The 18,103-nt window shown below is 43.1% G+C and overlaps 2 protein-coding genes across 2 annotated transcripts in view; one reads left to right on the top strand and one right to left on the bottom strand.

Moving 5' to 3' along the window:
- Positions 1-7,479: 7,479 nt before the first annotated feature.
- Positions 7,480-10,101, bottom strand: LOC129842419 (60S ribosomal protein L31-like). The gene is made up of 5 exons (XM_055910974.1): positions 10,012-10,101; positions 9,467-9,570; positions 9,056-9,181; positions 7,797-7,909; positions 7,480-7,546 (listed from the first exon to the last, which is right to left on the bottom strand). The coding sequence occupies exons 2-5, from the start codon at positions 9,568-9,570 to the stop codon at positions 7,515-7,517; spliced, it is 375 nt and encodes a 124-aa protein (XP_055766949.1). The 5' UTR covers positions 10,012-10,101; the 3' UTR covers positions 7,480-7,514.
- Positions 10,102-10,112: 11 nt separating this feature from the next.
- Positions 10,113-18,103, top strand: part of LOC129842427 (cilia- and flagella-associated protein 47-like) — a 104,527-nt gene continuing 96,536 nt past the window's right edge. Inside the window, exons 1-9 of the mRNA XM_055910989.1 lie at positions 10,113-10,445; positions 10,669-10,823; positions 10,967-11,082; positions 11,238-11,376; positions 11,509-11,734; positions 12,473-12,642; positions 12,804-12,946; positions 13,166-13,392; positions 14,459-14,654. Coding sequence (XP_055766964.1) covers positions 10,305-10,445; positions 10,669-10,823; positions 10,967-11,082; positions 11,238-11,376; positions 11,509-11,734; positions 12,473-12,642; positions 12,804-12,946; positions 13,166-13,392; positions 14,459-14,654 — 1,513 coding nt within the window. The 5' untranslated portion in view covers positions 10,113-10,304. The remainder of the gene's footprint in view (positions 10,446-10,668; positions 10,824-10,966; positions 11,083-11,237; positions 11,377-11,508; positions 11,735-12,472; positions 12,643-12,803; positions 12,947-13,165; positions 13,393-14,458; positions 14,655-18,103) is intronic.

The raw sequence follows: 18,103 nt of genomic DNA, 5'->3' as shown, positions 1-18,103 counted from the left end.
TTTAGTGTGCAGACATGCAGGGTGTGTTATATACAGACCTTTGAATGTGTATGTATCATTTTGTATAATATGCTTGGATTCTGTGCTTTCCATCTTGTAGAGTCACTGTGACTTCAGTTTCGAAAGGAGCTGATGGTTTACCTGCTTTGTTTTGTCCTTATTCAATAAAGGAACATAATGTTACACATTGTGTTTTTATATTCATATGGAATGTGTATTTGTTTATATGACAGAGTACTAGGGCCACACTGAAGAAAAAGGATAAAGTCATAAATTTATGAGGCTGGTTCTTTCTGCAGAAAAGCTACATATTGTTTTTACAGTTTTGATACTTATGACAATGTGATACTTAATATTCTGGCACATCAGCATGTCTTTGTTTATGAAACCATACTGAAGTACAATTTCACGAAATGCCCCACATCTGTCATTTTAACAACTGTCCTCCTTTAAAACAACTGGTTACAATATTATTACTTGTGTTTTTTTCCCCTCTGTGGCCCTAATATTCTATCATTTTATATATAGCCTTATAGTCTATGGGAAACTGTAAATTATCTAATGATAGCAACATCATCTAAAAATTATTTTTTATCCAAAATCATTGAAATTAATGATCACAAACGTTTAAATAATGACAGTGGGTCTAGTTATATGTGATAACAATGTATAGTGAGCAGTGAAATAACTATTGGTTTCCATTTGTGGTGACTGCTGACTGACATTAGGGATGAGATTAAATAGATCCTGGAATTTAGCCTGGTCTGGAGCAGGCTAGCTCCACAGAATAAATCTCCATGGTAATTTATACCATAACATATCCTCCTGCCCCCTATCCATCTTTAGTGCAACCGGATTACGGATCAATTGAGCCAGGATCACCAAGATATCCTGGCTTAATCCCTTATCCTAGTTTTGTGCAACAGGCCCCAGCTGGGCTTGGATATTTAGAAGAACACGCCCCTCAGCTAAGGTGAACCCCTCCCCCAACAGCTCATCATTCCTTACAGCCAGTTGGATGTGCCAGGGAGGTCAAATCAAATCAGATTGTATTGGTCGCATACACATATTTAGCAGATGTTATTGCGGGTGTAGCGAAATGCTTGTGTGCTTAGCTCCAACAGTGTAGTAGTATCTAACAATTCACAACAATACACACATCTAAAAGTATTTTAATGGAATTAAGAAATATATAAATATTAGGACAAGCAGTGTCAGTGGCATTGACTATAATACAGTATTTACATATAAAATGAGTAAAACAGTATGTAAACATTATTAAAGTGACCTATGATTCCATGCAGGATTGAGTAACTGGGTGGTAGCCGGCTAGGGACAGTGACTAAGATCAGGGTAGAGTACTGGGTGGAGGTCATCTAGTGATGGCTATTTAACAGTCTGATGGCCTTGAGATAGCTGGGACCGAGAGACTGAAAAACAGCTTTGATGCACCTGTACTGACCTCGCCTTCTGGATGATAGCGGGGTGAACAGGCAGTGGCTCGGTGGTTGATGTCCTTGATGATCTTTATGGTCTTCCTGTGACATTGGGTGAAGTAGGTGTCCTGGAGGGCCGACCGCAACACCCTCTGTGACAGCCAGCTGGAGAAATTAAGTGTAAATGTCAGACACTCATCACGTCATTAAAAAAATATCCCCATGTTGAATCAGAATAGCACATATAACTGAGGTGGCAGAGACGAGATGAAGAGTGTCTGAAATTTGCACTCAAAATGCAAAAAAAAAAGCTGGCTATAGGCACTGGGATCAGGATTCAAGAGAATTTGGAAATTATGGGTAAACCCTCAAGAGACTATATTGGCTAACACAGATGACTGGTCAATGGATAGGGTTTCAATCACATCTAATAATATTTATTATATATAGTGCTTATCATCACAATGACAATCTCAAAGAACCTAATAAATATATACATCATGGTTCTGGCAGTTCTTGGACAATGGTCTTCCAGAGGATAAGGCGTTTGAGAAAGTTGAAAAAGGCAGTAGCTTGAGTCAATTATCTAGGATATGACAATGGTAAATAAAATTCAATTTTTGCTTATTTTTTTGCGCGGCTTGCAGGCCTTCTCATGCAGCTGCAACTGCAATAGCATTTGTAAATCATGACCCATCTTGAGTTGGGCTCTGGGATGGTGCAACTGTTGAGAAAGTGAGCTTATGGTTGTGTGGGGGTAAGGGCTGAGTGTGTATGTGTGTATCCCACAACTGTTGCGAAAGAAGAAGTAAAAGATGTAAGGTACAATAGAGGATGATTCACAGCTATATATAATACAAATCGAGGTGACGGCAATGGAAATGCATATGGCAATTGATTTACTTCAATTCGGTAAATGGAACTGTATGCTCTTTTCAAAGAATGGATCCCAGTCGGTTCAGGGCTATGGGATACAGGGGGTCGAGGGTGGTCTGCCGGGCATTGGGATGACAAGCCATCTCGAGATGAGGCCTTTTAGCGGGTGGAATAGTAGGGACCAATTGGAGGTTTACTTAGTAGAAATGCAAATATCATGGTACAACTATATAGACACTCAATCATTATGTTACTTTTTAATAGTACGTTTACAAAAATATATTCTGATTAAAAGAATGAAAGGTGTGTCTCATGGTAAGTGGTGAAATAAGTATAGCCAGTTACAATTGTAATGGCTTAGCAGATAATAAGAAAAGACAATCAGTATTTACTTGGCTAAAAGAGAAGGATTATAATATTTATTGTTTACAGGAAACCCATTCAACAGTTTTAGATGAAGTTTTGTGGAAAAAGAACTGGGTGGGCAAAATATATTTCTCCCATGGGCAAAGAAATTCAAAAGGGGTGATGATCTTAATTAACAATAATTTTGATCCAAATGTGCAAATTGTCCAAACAGATCCTCAAGGTAGATGGATTATTTTAAATATGTTATTGGACAATAAACAAATATGGCTTGTTAACCTATACGGTCCGAATAATGATGATCCAAGCTTCTTTGAAAATATATATAAGAACTTATCAACTCTACAAGCAACACTAGACTCTATTATTATAATGGGAGATTTTAATACGGTCTTAAATAGCTCTATAGACCGGAAAAGGAAATCACACTACAAATTATCACCCTCAGGCACTTAAGGAAATCATGAATGTCATGGATATATTGGAATTAGTGGATATATGGAGACTTAAATACCCTGATTTAGTGAGATATACATGGCGGAGGCTGAATCAAGCTAGTCGTCTTGACTACTTTCTTATTCCATTCTCTCTGGCACCAAAAGTTAAAAAAGTGTTGATAGGGGATAGAATGCGGTCGGATCATCACATAATTGGCATATATATTTCTCTTACAGAATTTCCACGTGGGCGAGGATATTGGAAATTTAATCAAAGTCTACTAGATGATAAATTGTTTAGAACTAGGACAGAAGATTTTATAACTGACTTTTTCAGACGTAACATAGGTACAGCAGATCCCCTTATTGTATGGGACACTTTTAAGTGTGCCTTTAGAGGCCATGCAATTCAGTACTCATCTATAAAACAAAAGCAATTTAGATCAAAAGAGTCCATATTAACAAAGGAAATTGAAGGACTAACAGTACAATTAGATAGCAATAAAAACGGTACCATAGAGGCACAGAATAATTTAGAGGAAAAACAAAAAGAAATGGAGGAACTTATTCAAGAAAGATCCAGTGTAATATATTATAAAAATAAAGCGAACTGGATGGAATATGGGGAAAAATGCACCAAATTCTTTTTCAATCTTCAATATAGAAATGCTACCAAAAAAAATATATTAAAACTTGTGACAAATGATGGAGTCACGCATGATTCACCAAATGATATTTTGAAAGAGGAAGTAAAGTACTTTAAGAATATGTTTTCGTTTCAGGCTCCTCCATCTCCACTAACTGAAACTAATTGTATGGATTTTTTTCCTATTAATAATGTAAAATTAACATCTGAACAGAAAGACTCATGTGAAGGCCAAATTACAGAGGAGGAACTGCTTGTTGCAATTGGGGCCTTTAAAGATGGGAAAACTCCAGGGCTGGATGGCATACCAGTGGAAGTATACAAAACGTTTTTTGATATACTCAAAGGACCATTATTAACTTGTTTTAACCACTCCTATATAAATGGTAGATTATCAGACACACAACAAGAAGGTCTGATATCGTTATTACTGAAACAGGACCCAAGTGGTATATATAAAGATCCAGTCCAATTAAAAAATTGGAGACCTCTTACACTTCAGTGTTGTGATGCAAAAATCCTAGCAAAATGCTTGGCGCATAGAATAAAAAAAGTTTTGTCAGGTATTATTCATCCTAATCAGACAGGTTTTTTACATGGACGATACATTGGAGATAATATAAGGCAAGTACTGGAAACAATAGAACACTATGAGATATCGGGGACACCAGGCCTGGTTTTCATAGCTGATTTTGAAAAGGCTTTTGATAAAGTACGACTGGAGTTTATATATAAATGCCTAGAATATTTCAATTTTGGGGAATCTCTTATAAAATGGGTTAAAATGATGTATAGTAACCCTAGGTGTAAAATAGTAAATAATGGCTACATCTCAGAAAGTTTTAAACTATCTAGAGGAGTAAAACAAGGTTGTCCACTATCGGCATATCTATTTATTATTGCCATCGAAATGTTAGCTGTTAAAATTAGATCAAACATTAATATTAAAGGATTAGAAATCCATGGCTTAAAAACTAAGGTGTCATTGTACGCTGATGATTCATGTTTTCTTTTAAAACCACAACTAGAGTCTCTCCAGGGCCTCATAGAGGATCTAGATACCTTTGCTATCCTCTCTGGATTAAAACCAAATTATGATAAATGTACCATATTACGTATTGGATCACTAAAAAATACACATTTTATATTGCCATGTAGTTTACCAATTAAATGGTCTGACGGAGATGTGGACATACTCGGTATAAAAATCCCAAAAGAAAGAAATGATCTCACTCCAATAAATTTTTATAGAAAGTTAGCAAAAATAGATAAGATCTTGCTACCATGGAAAGGAAAATACCTGTCTATTTGTGGAAAAATCACCCTAATTAACTCTTTAGTCATATCACAGTTTACCTATTTGCTTATGGTTTTGCCTACACCTAGTGACCTGTTTTTTAAATTATATGAACAAAAAATATTCAATTTTATTTGGAACGGCAAGCCAGATAAAATTAAAAGGGCCTATTTATATAACGAATATGAATTCGGAGGGCAGAAATTATTAAATATTAAAGCATTAGACCTCTCACTAAAGGCATCGGTCATACAAAAGTTATACTTAAATCCAAACTGGTTCTCTAGTAAACTGGTACGAATGTCTCATCCTATGTTCAAGAAGGGCCTTTTTCCCTTTATTCAGATTACACCTGCTCACTTTCGGTTGTTTGAAAAGGAAATAATCTCCAAAATATCCTTATTCTTTAAACAAGCCTTAGAAAGTTGGTTGCAATTTCAGTTTAATCCACCTGAAAGGACAGAACAAATAGTACAACAAATATTGTGGTTAAATTCAAATATAATAATTGATAAAAAAACTGTATTTATCGAAGAAATGTTTAAAAAAGGTATAATTTTTGTGAATGATATCATAAATAGGACTGGTGGAGTTATGTCACACATGCAGCTAACACAGACATATGGAAAAGTCTGCTCTACCCAAAATTACAACCAATTAATTGCAGCATTACCACAAAAATGGAAGAGGCAAGTAGAAGGGGAAAAAAGTAAGGAACTTGTATGTCGGCCCTGTATTAAAGAACAAAAATGGTTAAAGAAAAGTGTGATAAATAAAAACATATACCAATTTCATTTAAGGACCAAAAAACTAACAGCTGTGCCATACAAATTGCAAAATAGTTGGGAAGAGATTTTCGATGTACCCATTCCATGGCACATGGTTTATGAATTGATACGCAAAACAACGCCGGATTCAAAACTTCGAATTTTTCAATATAAATTACTGTACAAAATTCTTGCAACTAATAGAATGTTATATATATGGGGTATACAATCTTCCCAGCTCTGCAGATTCTGTTGTGAGGAGGCAGAGTCATTAGATCATTTATTTTGGTATTGTCCATATGTAGCTCGTTTTTGGTCACAGGTCCAGGAATGGCTGAAGAATTGCAACATTTGCCTAAAACTAACGCTACAGATAGCAATACTGGGGGATTTGAAAAGCCATAGTCAATCAATCAATAATATAATAATTATTTTGGGCAAAGATGTTTATTTTTAATTTACAATCTGTAGAAGCTATGAGAATAGGAAGGTTCAGGTCTTTTGTGAAGCATCACAGCACAGTTGAGAAATGTATGGCAAATAGAAATCCGAAATGGATGATGTTGGAAGATAGATGGGAGGGGTTGGGTGGAGCTGAAGGGTGGGACTAATAACAAGATAAACAATATAGGGCATACGGGATCTGTGAAATGTGTATAGGTGCGGAGCTTTTGTGAAATAGCACAGTTACAAGTGGAAATAAAATTGGATGGACAACAGAAATAGAGGAAGGACTAAGAACAAATAAGAGAGAACTATTGTAAAGTGGACTGTGTCTGTAAGATAGGTATAAGATGTAGAAATTGAAGGTAAAAGCAGAAGTGTTTATAAGTTTACTCCAATTGGGGGATTGGTGGTAGGGTCGCGGGGAATAATAATAAAGGCATATTCTTTAAAAAAGTATGTATGTCTATATAGGTATGTGTATGTATATATGTGTATATGTATGCATACGTGTATGGATATATATATTTACCCAAAAAAATATGGGGGAATGGAAATGATGCAGACAATTACATTGGAAGCAACATTCTTTCCGCAATACTAAGCTGATCCACCCCTAAAAAAAAAAAAAAAAAAAAAGTAGCTTGAGTCAATAGAAAAGGAAGGGAGAAGTGTGAGGTGTTTGCGCATTTATAATGTCATGAATAGTTACATTTAGGAACCCAACCTCATCCAGACATGCAAGTCACAGACACGCTTCAAGTAGGCCTGTATTCAGAACAGTTCATCTACTTGGTAGTGCAGGGATGATCAACTAGACTCAGCCTCAGGACCATTCCTTTTGGGAGTGGGGATTGGTCAGGGGGCTGGAACATAATTACAAATCATCTGTAGAGTGCAAATTGACTGCAAGAAGCCCAAACAGATGTTTGACTAAAACAATCATTTCAAACCTTGCTTACATTTCTATACGATCACATATCTCTCTATTATGCGTGGGAATGCTTGGGAACAGATGTGGAATTAAAATCACTTAGAGCTGACTTCCTGCTGTTTTTACAATCTTATGTTCAACTTTCCACCCAACAAAAATATATTTTTGCCCAGAAAACAGGGGGGGGGGCAAATAAAACCCATGGGCCAAATTCAGCAAGCGGGCCGCAGGTTGGGGAACCCTGTTGTAGTGTATAATAAAGACATCAGACAAAAGTAATTTTATACATTTATTCTACAAGCGTTGAAGATCTAATTCTCATCAACATTGACCGTCTGTAGACCTGTTGACAAAGGAAAGAAAAAGGTTTCAGCAACAGAGCGTGACAATAATAAACCTCTGTCTTCATCATCCCAGGACAGAAAAGATGATCAAACTAAATCTTTCATATTGGTGTATTTGCTATTAGAAAAATCAAGAACAGAACAGGGATATACAGGAATTGAGACTATCGTTGACATTTCAGCACAAGCCTGAATAAATTATACTGTAGCAACCCTATGAAGGCACAATTGGTATTGACTACGCCTCACCTTTGTATGTTGTGACAGGGACATACGTGACGAGTGTGTACAGTTTGTTTGGGGAGTCTTCATCCTCATTGCGCTTCCTGGACAATCGTACCCTCATCCTGTATGGCACGTTCCTGTAAATAACACAGGTGAAGGTTAGTCTCATCCCGTATGGCACATTCCTGTAAATAACACAGGTGAAGGTTAGTCTCATCCTGTATGGCACATTCCTGTAAATAACACAGGTGAAGGTTAGTCTCATCCTGTATGGCACATTCCTGTAAATAACACAGGTGAACGTTAGTCTCATCCTGTATGGCACGTTCCTGTAAATAACACAGGTGAAGGTTAGTCTCATCCTGTATGGCACATTCCTGTAAATAACACAGGTGAAGGTTAGTCTCATCCTGTATGGCACGTTCCTGTAAATAACACAGGTGAAGGTTAGTCTCATCCTGTATGGCACGTTCCTGTACATAACACAGGTGAAGGTTAGTCTCATCCTGTATGGCACATTCCTGTACATAACACAGGTGAACGTTAGTCTCATCCTGTATGGCACGTTCCTGTAAATAACACAGGTGAACGTTAGTCTCATCCTGTATGGCACGTTCCTGTAAATAACACAGGTGAACGTTAGTCTCATCTTGTATGGTACGTTCCTGTACATAACACAAGTGAACATTAGTACTAAGCAGAATGAAAACATGCTTGTACAACAAAATTTGTAGTGCTATTTGTGTCAACAACCATAAGTGGTTGTATGGGCAGATAAAGAGCTGTTACCAAACCCTTTCCTCAAGCACCCCCAGCTATTCCATGTTTTTGATATTGGAACACGTATTGTTCCTGAGGAAGCACACCTGGGCCATGTTCAGCTGCCAAACGTTCTCGAACGTTGCAGATAGAAATGCCATGAACAGAGCCGATGTGATTCCTTATTCTACATGTCAGAGAGGCATGTTTGATCAACATACCCTATTTCTAAATGTTCCAAAATGTTTAATCCCGCTGAAAGCGCCCGATTCAACAAATGGGCTTAGTGATTGTTTAACCAACTTAATGTGGTTTGGGAAACACAAGTACAGTAATACCGGATTCATATGATAACAGGGGTGTATTCACTAGACACCAAATGGAAGCAAACGGCAGAAACGGGGAGAAACTTCTGAACTTGTCCAATAGAAACCCCATGTTTACTGTTGCAAAACATTCTGCTACAGTGTGCACTAATAAATACACCCGATTAATCTTAAAACAGGCGTCTCATTAGTCCTTACTTGACGCCTTTGGTCCACACAGCCTTGTTCAGGCGGGTGTCGATGCGTACATCAGGAGTTCCCATCTCCTTCATGGCGAACTTGCGGATCTCCTTGAGAGCGCGAGGAGCTCTCCTCTTGAAGCTCCTGTAGAGAGAAGGAACTTTCTGATCAAGACCAGCCGCAGGGGACTAACAAAAACTAGCCTACATCTTGAGGGACACCTGCCAATTTAGAGGAACAGCAGATTTGTCAACAGCCATGCTCTGTGATGTAAATACTCCCTTATGATGTCACACCAGACCATATCCTCTGGTACTGATGAAAAACGACTTCAAGTGCAAATGACACAAGGGTTTTGAGAAGGCTGAGCCAACATTGATTGACCTGGCTTCTGTTGGTGAATTTGTCCATTTGCACCACAGTACTTACACTCCATGGATGCGCTTGTGGATGTTAATGGTGTATTCTCTGGTCACCACCTCATTGATGGCTGAACGCCCCTTCTTCTTCTCTCCCTTCTTGGTGGGAGCCATCTGAAAAGACAAACCGGGACGGTTCAAGTTGAGATTGTCCCATACAAAGTAAAACGCCAGAACTGCTAGGCTAACGTTAGCTAGCTAGCCAGGTACACTAACGTCCAAAACAGGAAAACATCCCTGCTCCACCGAAACAAAAATGGCTCATGAAAATGGCTAAATGTAACCATTAATTGGACTGCCTGTAGTTAGCTGGCAAAAGTATATGTTATGTCTGGTAGTTAGCCAGCTAGCATGTTACGGAGCCTGTGGTGTGTACGGTAACTAAAGTTCTGACTATTTTTGTTAACTAAATGAATGCACAAGCATCACAAACTCAAAACCGATTGACAATGAGGTGCACAACTATGGATTTGGACAATGAAAAGATGTGTTTTATGCATAAATACTGCAAGATGGAGTTAGATTGTACGAGGATTATCAATCAGCCAAACTCACTTTGGTGGAGAACTGTTGAAAAGGAAGGACCGGAAAAGGGGATCTTGGTTAACGGAAATAGATCCGGCTGAATGTGGTCCGTAGAAAACAAATACCTTTGACAATGTTACTACGTCTTGTTGCCTTGGTAACCATGAACGCTACACTGTATCGGTATGTGGTTAGCTTTATACATTGAAACATTACTAGTGCAGAAAAGGAAGCCTATTTCATTGATAACGTAGGACCAAAACCTGAACTGGGATAAATCGTCGAATTTTGCTATTAGTCTCTCAACTTTTAGATATAACAATATGGCAACGAATGTTAGAATTAATCCCCCGGTTGTTGAGTTTACCGACGTAAAAGCAGGGAAGGTTTACAAGACCACTGTCACGGTGACCAACACTGGAATTACCTCGAAAAGAATGAGACTGCTTGAACCCACATCAAAGGTGAAATCCTTTCTGCAGTGCTGCCTGTCAGCTGTCTGTGTGTAATACGTTAGTAAAGTTCAGAGCAACTTGTGCTTAGTTTTCATCGCGCTTTTGTCCTATTCTAATTTATAAACTCATTTTGATTGATGCAATACATTATTATACACTTTTGTTAATTCCACCCTTCATACTGCCCTGCCCCTCTCTTCTTTAATTTTATCAACCCGTCCTACCACTCAAGCTGTTTAAATTCAGGGTGACAAACACAGAAACCCCCATTGCTGCTGGATTGTCCCTGAGTGGCACTCTAGAGTTCAGGCCTGAGAAAGATGAGGATGTCTGTGACCGTCTGCTCCTTGTCCTGGAAGACAAAGCCATGGAGATCCCCCTCTTAGCGTAAGTAGAGTCATACCTGTTATAACAGAACTCATTCATGTGATAGCTTTCGTGGGTTCCAACAGACATGTGCCTAGGCATTAGTGGGTTTATGCAATCTTCAGGTCTCATCCAAGGTTACTTATATTTGGGCTTTCCTGCAGGTTCTCCCCGGTATGTTCTCTCACCATGGAATCTCTCGCTGATTTCGGCTCTGTGATGGCAAACAGTCAGGTGATCAGCAAAGAGGTGGAATTGACCAATCAGGGATCTGCTCCAGGTATTATGCTTTTGTCTCTCCCATTGAACCCACTTCTGTAAACTTGCTTTGATTGATTTTAGTTGACATTTGCAGTAATCTAGCTGATTTATTTCTGGTATTTTTCTCATTGTTATATGAATTGATTGCTGTTCATGCCCTTGGCCTTGCTGAAGGAGCTTTTCAGGTGCTGTATGATGGAGACCAGTCCATCAGGCTCTCTCCCAGCAGTGGCGTCCTGCAGCCTGGCGCAACCCAGTGGCTGAAGGTGGAACTCTGCACTGACAGACCCACGAGGGTCAGAGAGGAGGCCCGGTAAGGAAACTAGAGACTTTTGAACATCATCTTAAACGCTCCACCTTATTCTGCTTAGTGTTACTTATGGTTCTTTGTTTGTGCATTTTGTGTGTGTTTATTGAGTTCCCTCCCTCCTTCCCTTTCTCCCAGGGTGAAGCTGCAGAACAGTAAGGACGTGGTCCTGAAGATCAGGGCTGATGTTTTGGACCAGAGCCTGGAGCTCCAGAACCTAGAGGGGGAGAGATTGTCCTGCCTCCGCTTCGGACACGTCTTCTTTGGAACTTCCCGGGTAGAAAAGGTGGTTCTGGTGAACAATGGACCACAGGCCTGCGACTGGATGGTGGTGCTGCAGGACGATGCTTCAGGGACAGAAGTGGTACGCACACACATGCACCAACGCACACAGAGAGAAAACACACACATGCACCAACGCACACAGAGAGAAAACACACACATGCACCAACGCACACCAAGAGAAAACACACACATGTCCCTGGATGGGAGACCAGATGCTGCTGGAAGTGGTGTTGGAGGGCCAGTAGGAGGCACCCTTTCCTCTGGTCTAAATAAATGCCCCAGGGCAGTGATTGGGGACATTGCCCTGTGTAGGGTGCCGTCTTTCGGATGGGACGTTAAAAGGGTGTCCTGACTCTCTGTGGTCACTAAAGATCCCATGGCACTTATCGTACAATGGGTGGTAACCCCAGTGTCCTGGCTAAATTCCCAATCTGGTCTTCATACCATCATGGCCACCTATTCATCCCCAGTTTACAATTGTCTCATTCATTTCCCCCTCCTCTCCCCTGTAACTATTCCCCAGGTCGTTGCTGTAAATGAGAATGTGTTCTCAGTCAATGTACCTGGTAAAATAATGTTAAATACATTTTTGTGTGTGTGTGTGTGTGTGTGTGTGTGTGTGTGTGTGTGTCTGTCTGTCTGTCTGTCTGTCTGTCTGTCTGTCTGTCTGTCTGTCTGTCTGTCTGTCTGTCTGTCTGTCTGTCTGTCTGTCTGTCTGTCTGTGTGTGTGTGTGTGTGTGTGTGTGTGTGTGTGTGTGTGTGTGTGTGTGTGTGTGTGTGTGTGTGTGTGTGTGTGTGTGCGTGTGTGTTTCATCAGGGCTTTGACCTCCAGAGGAGTACAGACGCAGCGCTGATAGAGAGGAGTGTTCGTAACAGGAGCACCCCTGTGGATCCCTCCACTGTGATCGCCTGTGTGCCCAACGAGGGACGACTGAGACCCTACGACAAAACCACTCTGTGGGTCTGCTTCCATCCTGTCAGCAGAAGGTATACAGCCCTCCTTTGTGTGTGTGTGTGTGTGTGTGTGTGTGTGTCTATGTGTGTGTGTCTATGTGTGTGTGTGTCTATGTGTGTGTGTCTATGTGTGGGTATAAATGTGTATAAAGATATTATAACAGGCAGTATATAATGGTTGTTCTGTTCTTCAGGAGGAGCAGGGAGGAGCAGAAGACCAGTGGGGCCTCAGCAGCAGCCAGTAAACAAGACTACTCCCTCTTCCTCAAGTTTCAGACGGTGGGAAGTAAAGACAGCTTCATCCACCAGCAGCACTCCACTGTACTTCCCCACAATGGTACAGCAAGCCTCAATCTGTTCCTTACCAATAGCAGGAACAATATTCTGCAATTTAATAATGTATATTATATCATTAGTAAAAACAACAATTGAAGCCATTCTCTGGTGAGGGGTACTGACTAACATGTGTACAACAGCTATAACAGAAATGTTGTGTTTGATCTGGGACTGTCTTGTCCTTGACCCCTGACCTCTAAGCCCTGACCTCTATCCCCAGGTTACTGTGTGGAGCTGGCGGTGACTGGCTCAGCCCTCCCTGTCTCCCTGGTCCCCAGCCCCGGCAACAGCTTCAGCTTCCAGCAGTGCCTGATGGGAGAGCGTGTGGACGTCCTGTGTGTGCTCCACAACCTCTCCCCTCTACTCTCTGTCACCTTCAAGTTCCGAAAGATGGCCAACTTCATCAGTGACCCTGCTAGTGGGACCATCTCCCCAGGGCAAAGCCAGGTAGAGAGATGGCCAACTTCATCAGTGACCCTCCTAGTGGGACCATCTCCCCAGGGCAGAGCCAGGTAGAGAGATGGTCAACTTCCTCAGTGACCCCCCCCCCCCCCTAGTGGAACCATCTCCCCAGGGCAGAGCCAGGTAGAGAGATGGCCAACTTCATCAGTGACCCTCCTAGTGGGACCATCTCCCCAGGGCAGAGCCAGGTAGAGAGATGGTCAACTTCATCAGTGACCCTGCTAGTGGGACCATCTCCCCAGGGCAGAGCCAGGTAGAGAGATGGCCAACTTCATCAGTGACCCTGCTAGTGGGACCATCTCCCCAGGGCAGAGCCAGGTAGAGAGATGGCCAACTTCATCAGTGACCCTCCTAGTGGGACCATCTCCCCAGGGCAAAGCCAGGTAGAAAGATGGTCAACTTCCTCAGTGACCCCCCTAGTGGGACCATCTCCCCAGGGCAGAGCCAGGTAGAGAGATGGTCAACTTCATCAGTGACCCCCCTAGTGGGGCCATCTCTCCAGGGTAGAGCCAGGTAGAGAGATGGCCAACTTCATCAGTGACCCCCCTAGTGGGACCATCTCCCCAGGGCAGAGCCAGGTAGAGAGATGGTCAACTTCATCAGTGACCCTCCTAGTGGGACCATCTCTCCAGGGTAGAGCCAGGTAGAGAGATGGTCAACTTCATCAGTGACCCCCCTAGTGGAACCACCTCCCCAGGGCAGAGCCAGGTAGAGAGATGGTCAACTTCATCAGTGACCCTCCTAGTGGAACCACCTCCCCAGGGCAGAGCCAGGTAGAGAGATGGTCAACTTCATCAGTGACCCTCCTAGTGGAACCACCTCCCCAGGGCAGAGCCAGGTAGACAACCCTGGTCCAGGTTCAGATGGCTCCTTATTTTGGCCCTAAAGTTGTACATTATATAGGAAATAGGGAGCCATTTTGGAGACAACCCCAGTCTCCTCCAAACGTCCTCTCTGACAGAACAGAGAGGATGAATGATCAATATCCTCCATATCCTCCCTGAGTCTGACAGAAAACTGATCAGAATCATTGATCTGTGTTTTTGTCCAGGACGTGGTGCTGTCCTTCGCCCCCCACCAGATGGGGAAGTTCAAGGTGAAACAGGTGCTGGAGGTGCTGGGTCAGGTCGTACACCTGGAGCCCTCCTCCATCAAGCTCCGCCTCCGCAGCTTCCACACCATCACCCTGCACCTGTCAGCCGTTTGCCGGGCGCAGACCGCAGGCGTCACACCCAAACTCAACCCTGGTGAGACCCAACACCCCCCCCCCCCCCCCTGCACACAGCCGGCACACTGAACACCTCACTGCCCTGTCCGCTGATCTCCTTCCCATACTGTATAGTTCACACTGAACACCTCACTGCCCTGTCCACTGATCTCCTTCCCATACTGTATAGCTCACACTGCCCTGTCCACTGATCTCCTTCCCATACTGTATAGTTCTCACTGCCCTGTCCACTGATCTCCTTCCCATACTGTATAGTTCACACGGCCCTGTCCACTGATCTCCTTCCCATACTGTATAGTTCACACTGCCCTGTCCACTGATCTCCTTCCCATACTGTATAGTTCACACTGCCCTGTCCACTGATCTCCTTCCCATACTGTATAGTTCACACGGCCCTGTCCACTGATCTCCTTCCCATACTGTATAGTTCACACTGCCCTGTCCACTGATCTCCTTCCCATACTGTATAGTTCACACTGCCCTGTCCACTGATCTCCTTCCCATACTGTATAGTTCACACGGCCCTGTCCACTGATCTCCTTCCCATACTGTATAGTTCACACGGCCCTGTCCACTGATCTCCTTCCCATACTGTATAGTTCACACTGCCCTGTCCACTGATCTCCTTCCCATACTGTATAGTTCACACTGCCCTGTCCACTGATCTCCTTCCCATACTGTATAGTTCACACTGCCCTGTCCGCTGATCTCCTTCTCATACTGTATAGTTCACACTGCCCTGTCCGCTGATCTTCTCATACTGTATAGTTCACACTGCCCTGTCCACTGATCTCCTTCCCATACTGTATAGTTCACACTGCCCTGTCCGCTGATCTCCTTCTCATACTGTATAGTTCACACGGCCCTGTCCACTGATCTCCTTCCCATACTGTATAGTTCTCACTGCCCTGTCCGCTGATCTCCTTCCCATACTGTATAGTTCACACTGAACACCTCACTGCCCTGTCCACTGATCTCCTTCCCATACTGTATAGTTCACACTGAACACCTCACTGCCCTGTCCGCTGATCTCCTTCCCATACTGTATAGTTCTCACTGCCCTGTCCGCTGATCTCCTTCCCATACTGTATAGTTCTCACTGCCCTGTCCACTGATCTCCTTCCCATACTGTATAGTTCTCACTGCCCTGTCCACTGATCTCCTTCCCATACTGTATAGTTCACACTGAACACCTCACTGCCCTGTCCGCTGATATCCTTCTTATACTGTATAGTTCACACTGCCCTGTCCACTGATCTCCTTCCCATACTGTATAGTTCACACTGCCCTGTCCACTGATCTCCTTCCCATACTGTATAGTTCACACTGCCCTGTCCACTGATCTCCTTCCCATACTGTATAGTTCACACTGCCCTGTCCACTGATCTCCTTCCCATACTGTATAGTTCACACTGCCCTGTCCACTGATCTCCTTCCCATACTGTATAGTTCACACTGCCCTGTCCACTGATCTCCTTCTCATACTGTATAGTTCACACTGCCCTGTCCACTGATCTCCTTCCCATACTGTATAGTTCACACTGCCCTGTCCACTGATCTCCTTCCCATACTGTATAGTTCACACTGCCCTGTCCACTGATCTCCTTCCCATACTGTATAGTTCACACTGAACACCTCACTGCCCTGTCCACTGATCTCCTTCTCATACTGTATAGTTCACACTGAACACCTCACTGCCCTGTCCACTGATCTCCTTCTCATACTGTATAGTTCACACGGCCCTGTCCACTGATCTCCTTCCCATACTGTATAGTTCACACGGCCCTGTCCACTGATCTCCTTCCCATACTGTATAGTTCACACGGCCCTGTCCACTGATCTCCTTCCCATACTGTATAGTTCACACTGCCCTGTCCACTGATCTCCTTCCCATACTGTATAGTTCACACTGCCCTGTCCACTGATCTCCTTCCCATACTGTATAGTTCACACTGCCCTGTCCGCTGATCTCCTTCTCATACTGTATAGTTCACACGGCCCTGTCCACTGATCTCCTTCCCATACTGTATAGTTCACACTGCCCTGTCCACTGATCTCCTTCCCATACTGTATAGTTCACACTGAACACCTCACTGCCCTGTCCACTGATCTCCTTCCCATACTGTATAGTTCACACGGCCCTGTCCACTGATCTCCTTCCCATACTGTATAGTTCACACTGCCCTGTCCACTGATCTCCTTCCCATACTGTATAGTTCACACTGCCCTGTCCACTGATCTCCTTCCCATACTGTATAGTTCACACTGCCCTGTCCACTGATCTCCTTCCCATACTGTATAGTTCACACTGCCCTGTCCACTGATCTCCTTCCCATACTGTATAGTTCACACTGCCCTGTCCACTGATCTCCTTCCCATACTGTATAGTTCACACTGCCCTGTCCACTGATCTCCTTCCCATACTGTATAGTTCACACGGCCCTGTCCACTGATCTCCTTCCCATACTGTATAGTTCACACTGAACACCTCACTGCCCTGTCCACTGATCTCCTTCTCATACTGTATAGTTCACACGGCCCTGTCCACTGATCTCCTTCCCATACTGTATAGTTCACACTGCCCTGTCCACTGATCTCCTTCCCATACTGTATAGTTCACACTGAACACCTCACTGCCCTGTCCGCTGATATCCTTCCCATACTGTATAGTTCACACTGCCCTGTCCGCTGATCTCCTTCCCATACTGTATAGTTCACACTGCCCTGTCCGCTGATATCCTTCCCATACTGTATAGTTCACACTGAACACCTCACTGCCCTGTCCGCTGATCTCCTTCCCATACTGTATAGTTCACACTGCCCTGTCCACTGATCTCCTTCCCATACTGTATAGTTCACACTGCCCTGTCCGCTGATCTCCTTCCCATACTGTATAGTTCACACTGCCCTGTCCACTGATCTCCTTCCCATACTGTATAGTTCTCACTGCCCTGTCCGCTGATCTCCTTCCCATACTGTATAGTTCACACTGAACACCTCACTGCCCTGTCCACTGATCTCCTTCCCATACTGTATAGTTCACACTGAACACCTCACTGCCCTGTCCGCTGATCTCCTTCCCATACTGTATAGTTCACACTGAACACCTCACTGCCCTGTCCACTGATCTCCTTCCCATACTGTATAGTTCACACTGAACACCTCACTGCCCTGTCCACTGATCTCCTTCCCATACTGTATAGTTCACACTGAACACCTCACTGCCCTGTCCGCTGATCTCCTTCCCATACTGTATAGTTCACACTGCCCTGTCCACTGATCTCCTTCCCATACTGTATAGTTCACACTGAACACCTCACTGCCCTGTCCGCTGATCTCCTTCCCATACTGTATAGTTCACACTGAACACCTCACTGCCCTGTCCACTGATCTCCTTCCCATACTGTATAGTTCTCACTGCCCTGTCCGCTGATCTCCTTCCCATACTGTATAGTTCTCACTGCCCTG

Source organism: Salvelinus fontinalis, unplaced genomic scaffold (assembly GCF_029448725.1).
Source record: "Salvelinus fontinalis isolate EN_2023a unplaced genomic scaffold, ASM2944872v1 scaffold_0040, whole genome shotgun sequence".
In the NCBI taxonomy this organism is placed as follows: Eukaryota; Metazoa; Chordata; class Actinopteri; order Salmoniformes; family Salmonidae; genus Salvelinus; species Salvelinus fontinalis.
The sequence above is the reverse complement of the archived record's forward strand: the minus strand, read 5'-3'. Positions and strand labels throughout refer to the sequence as shown.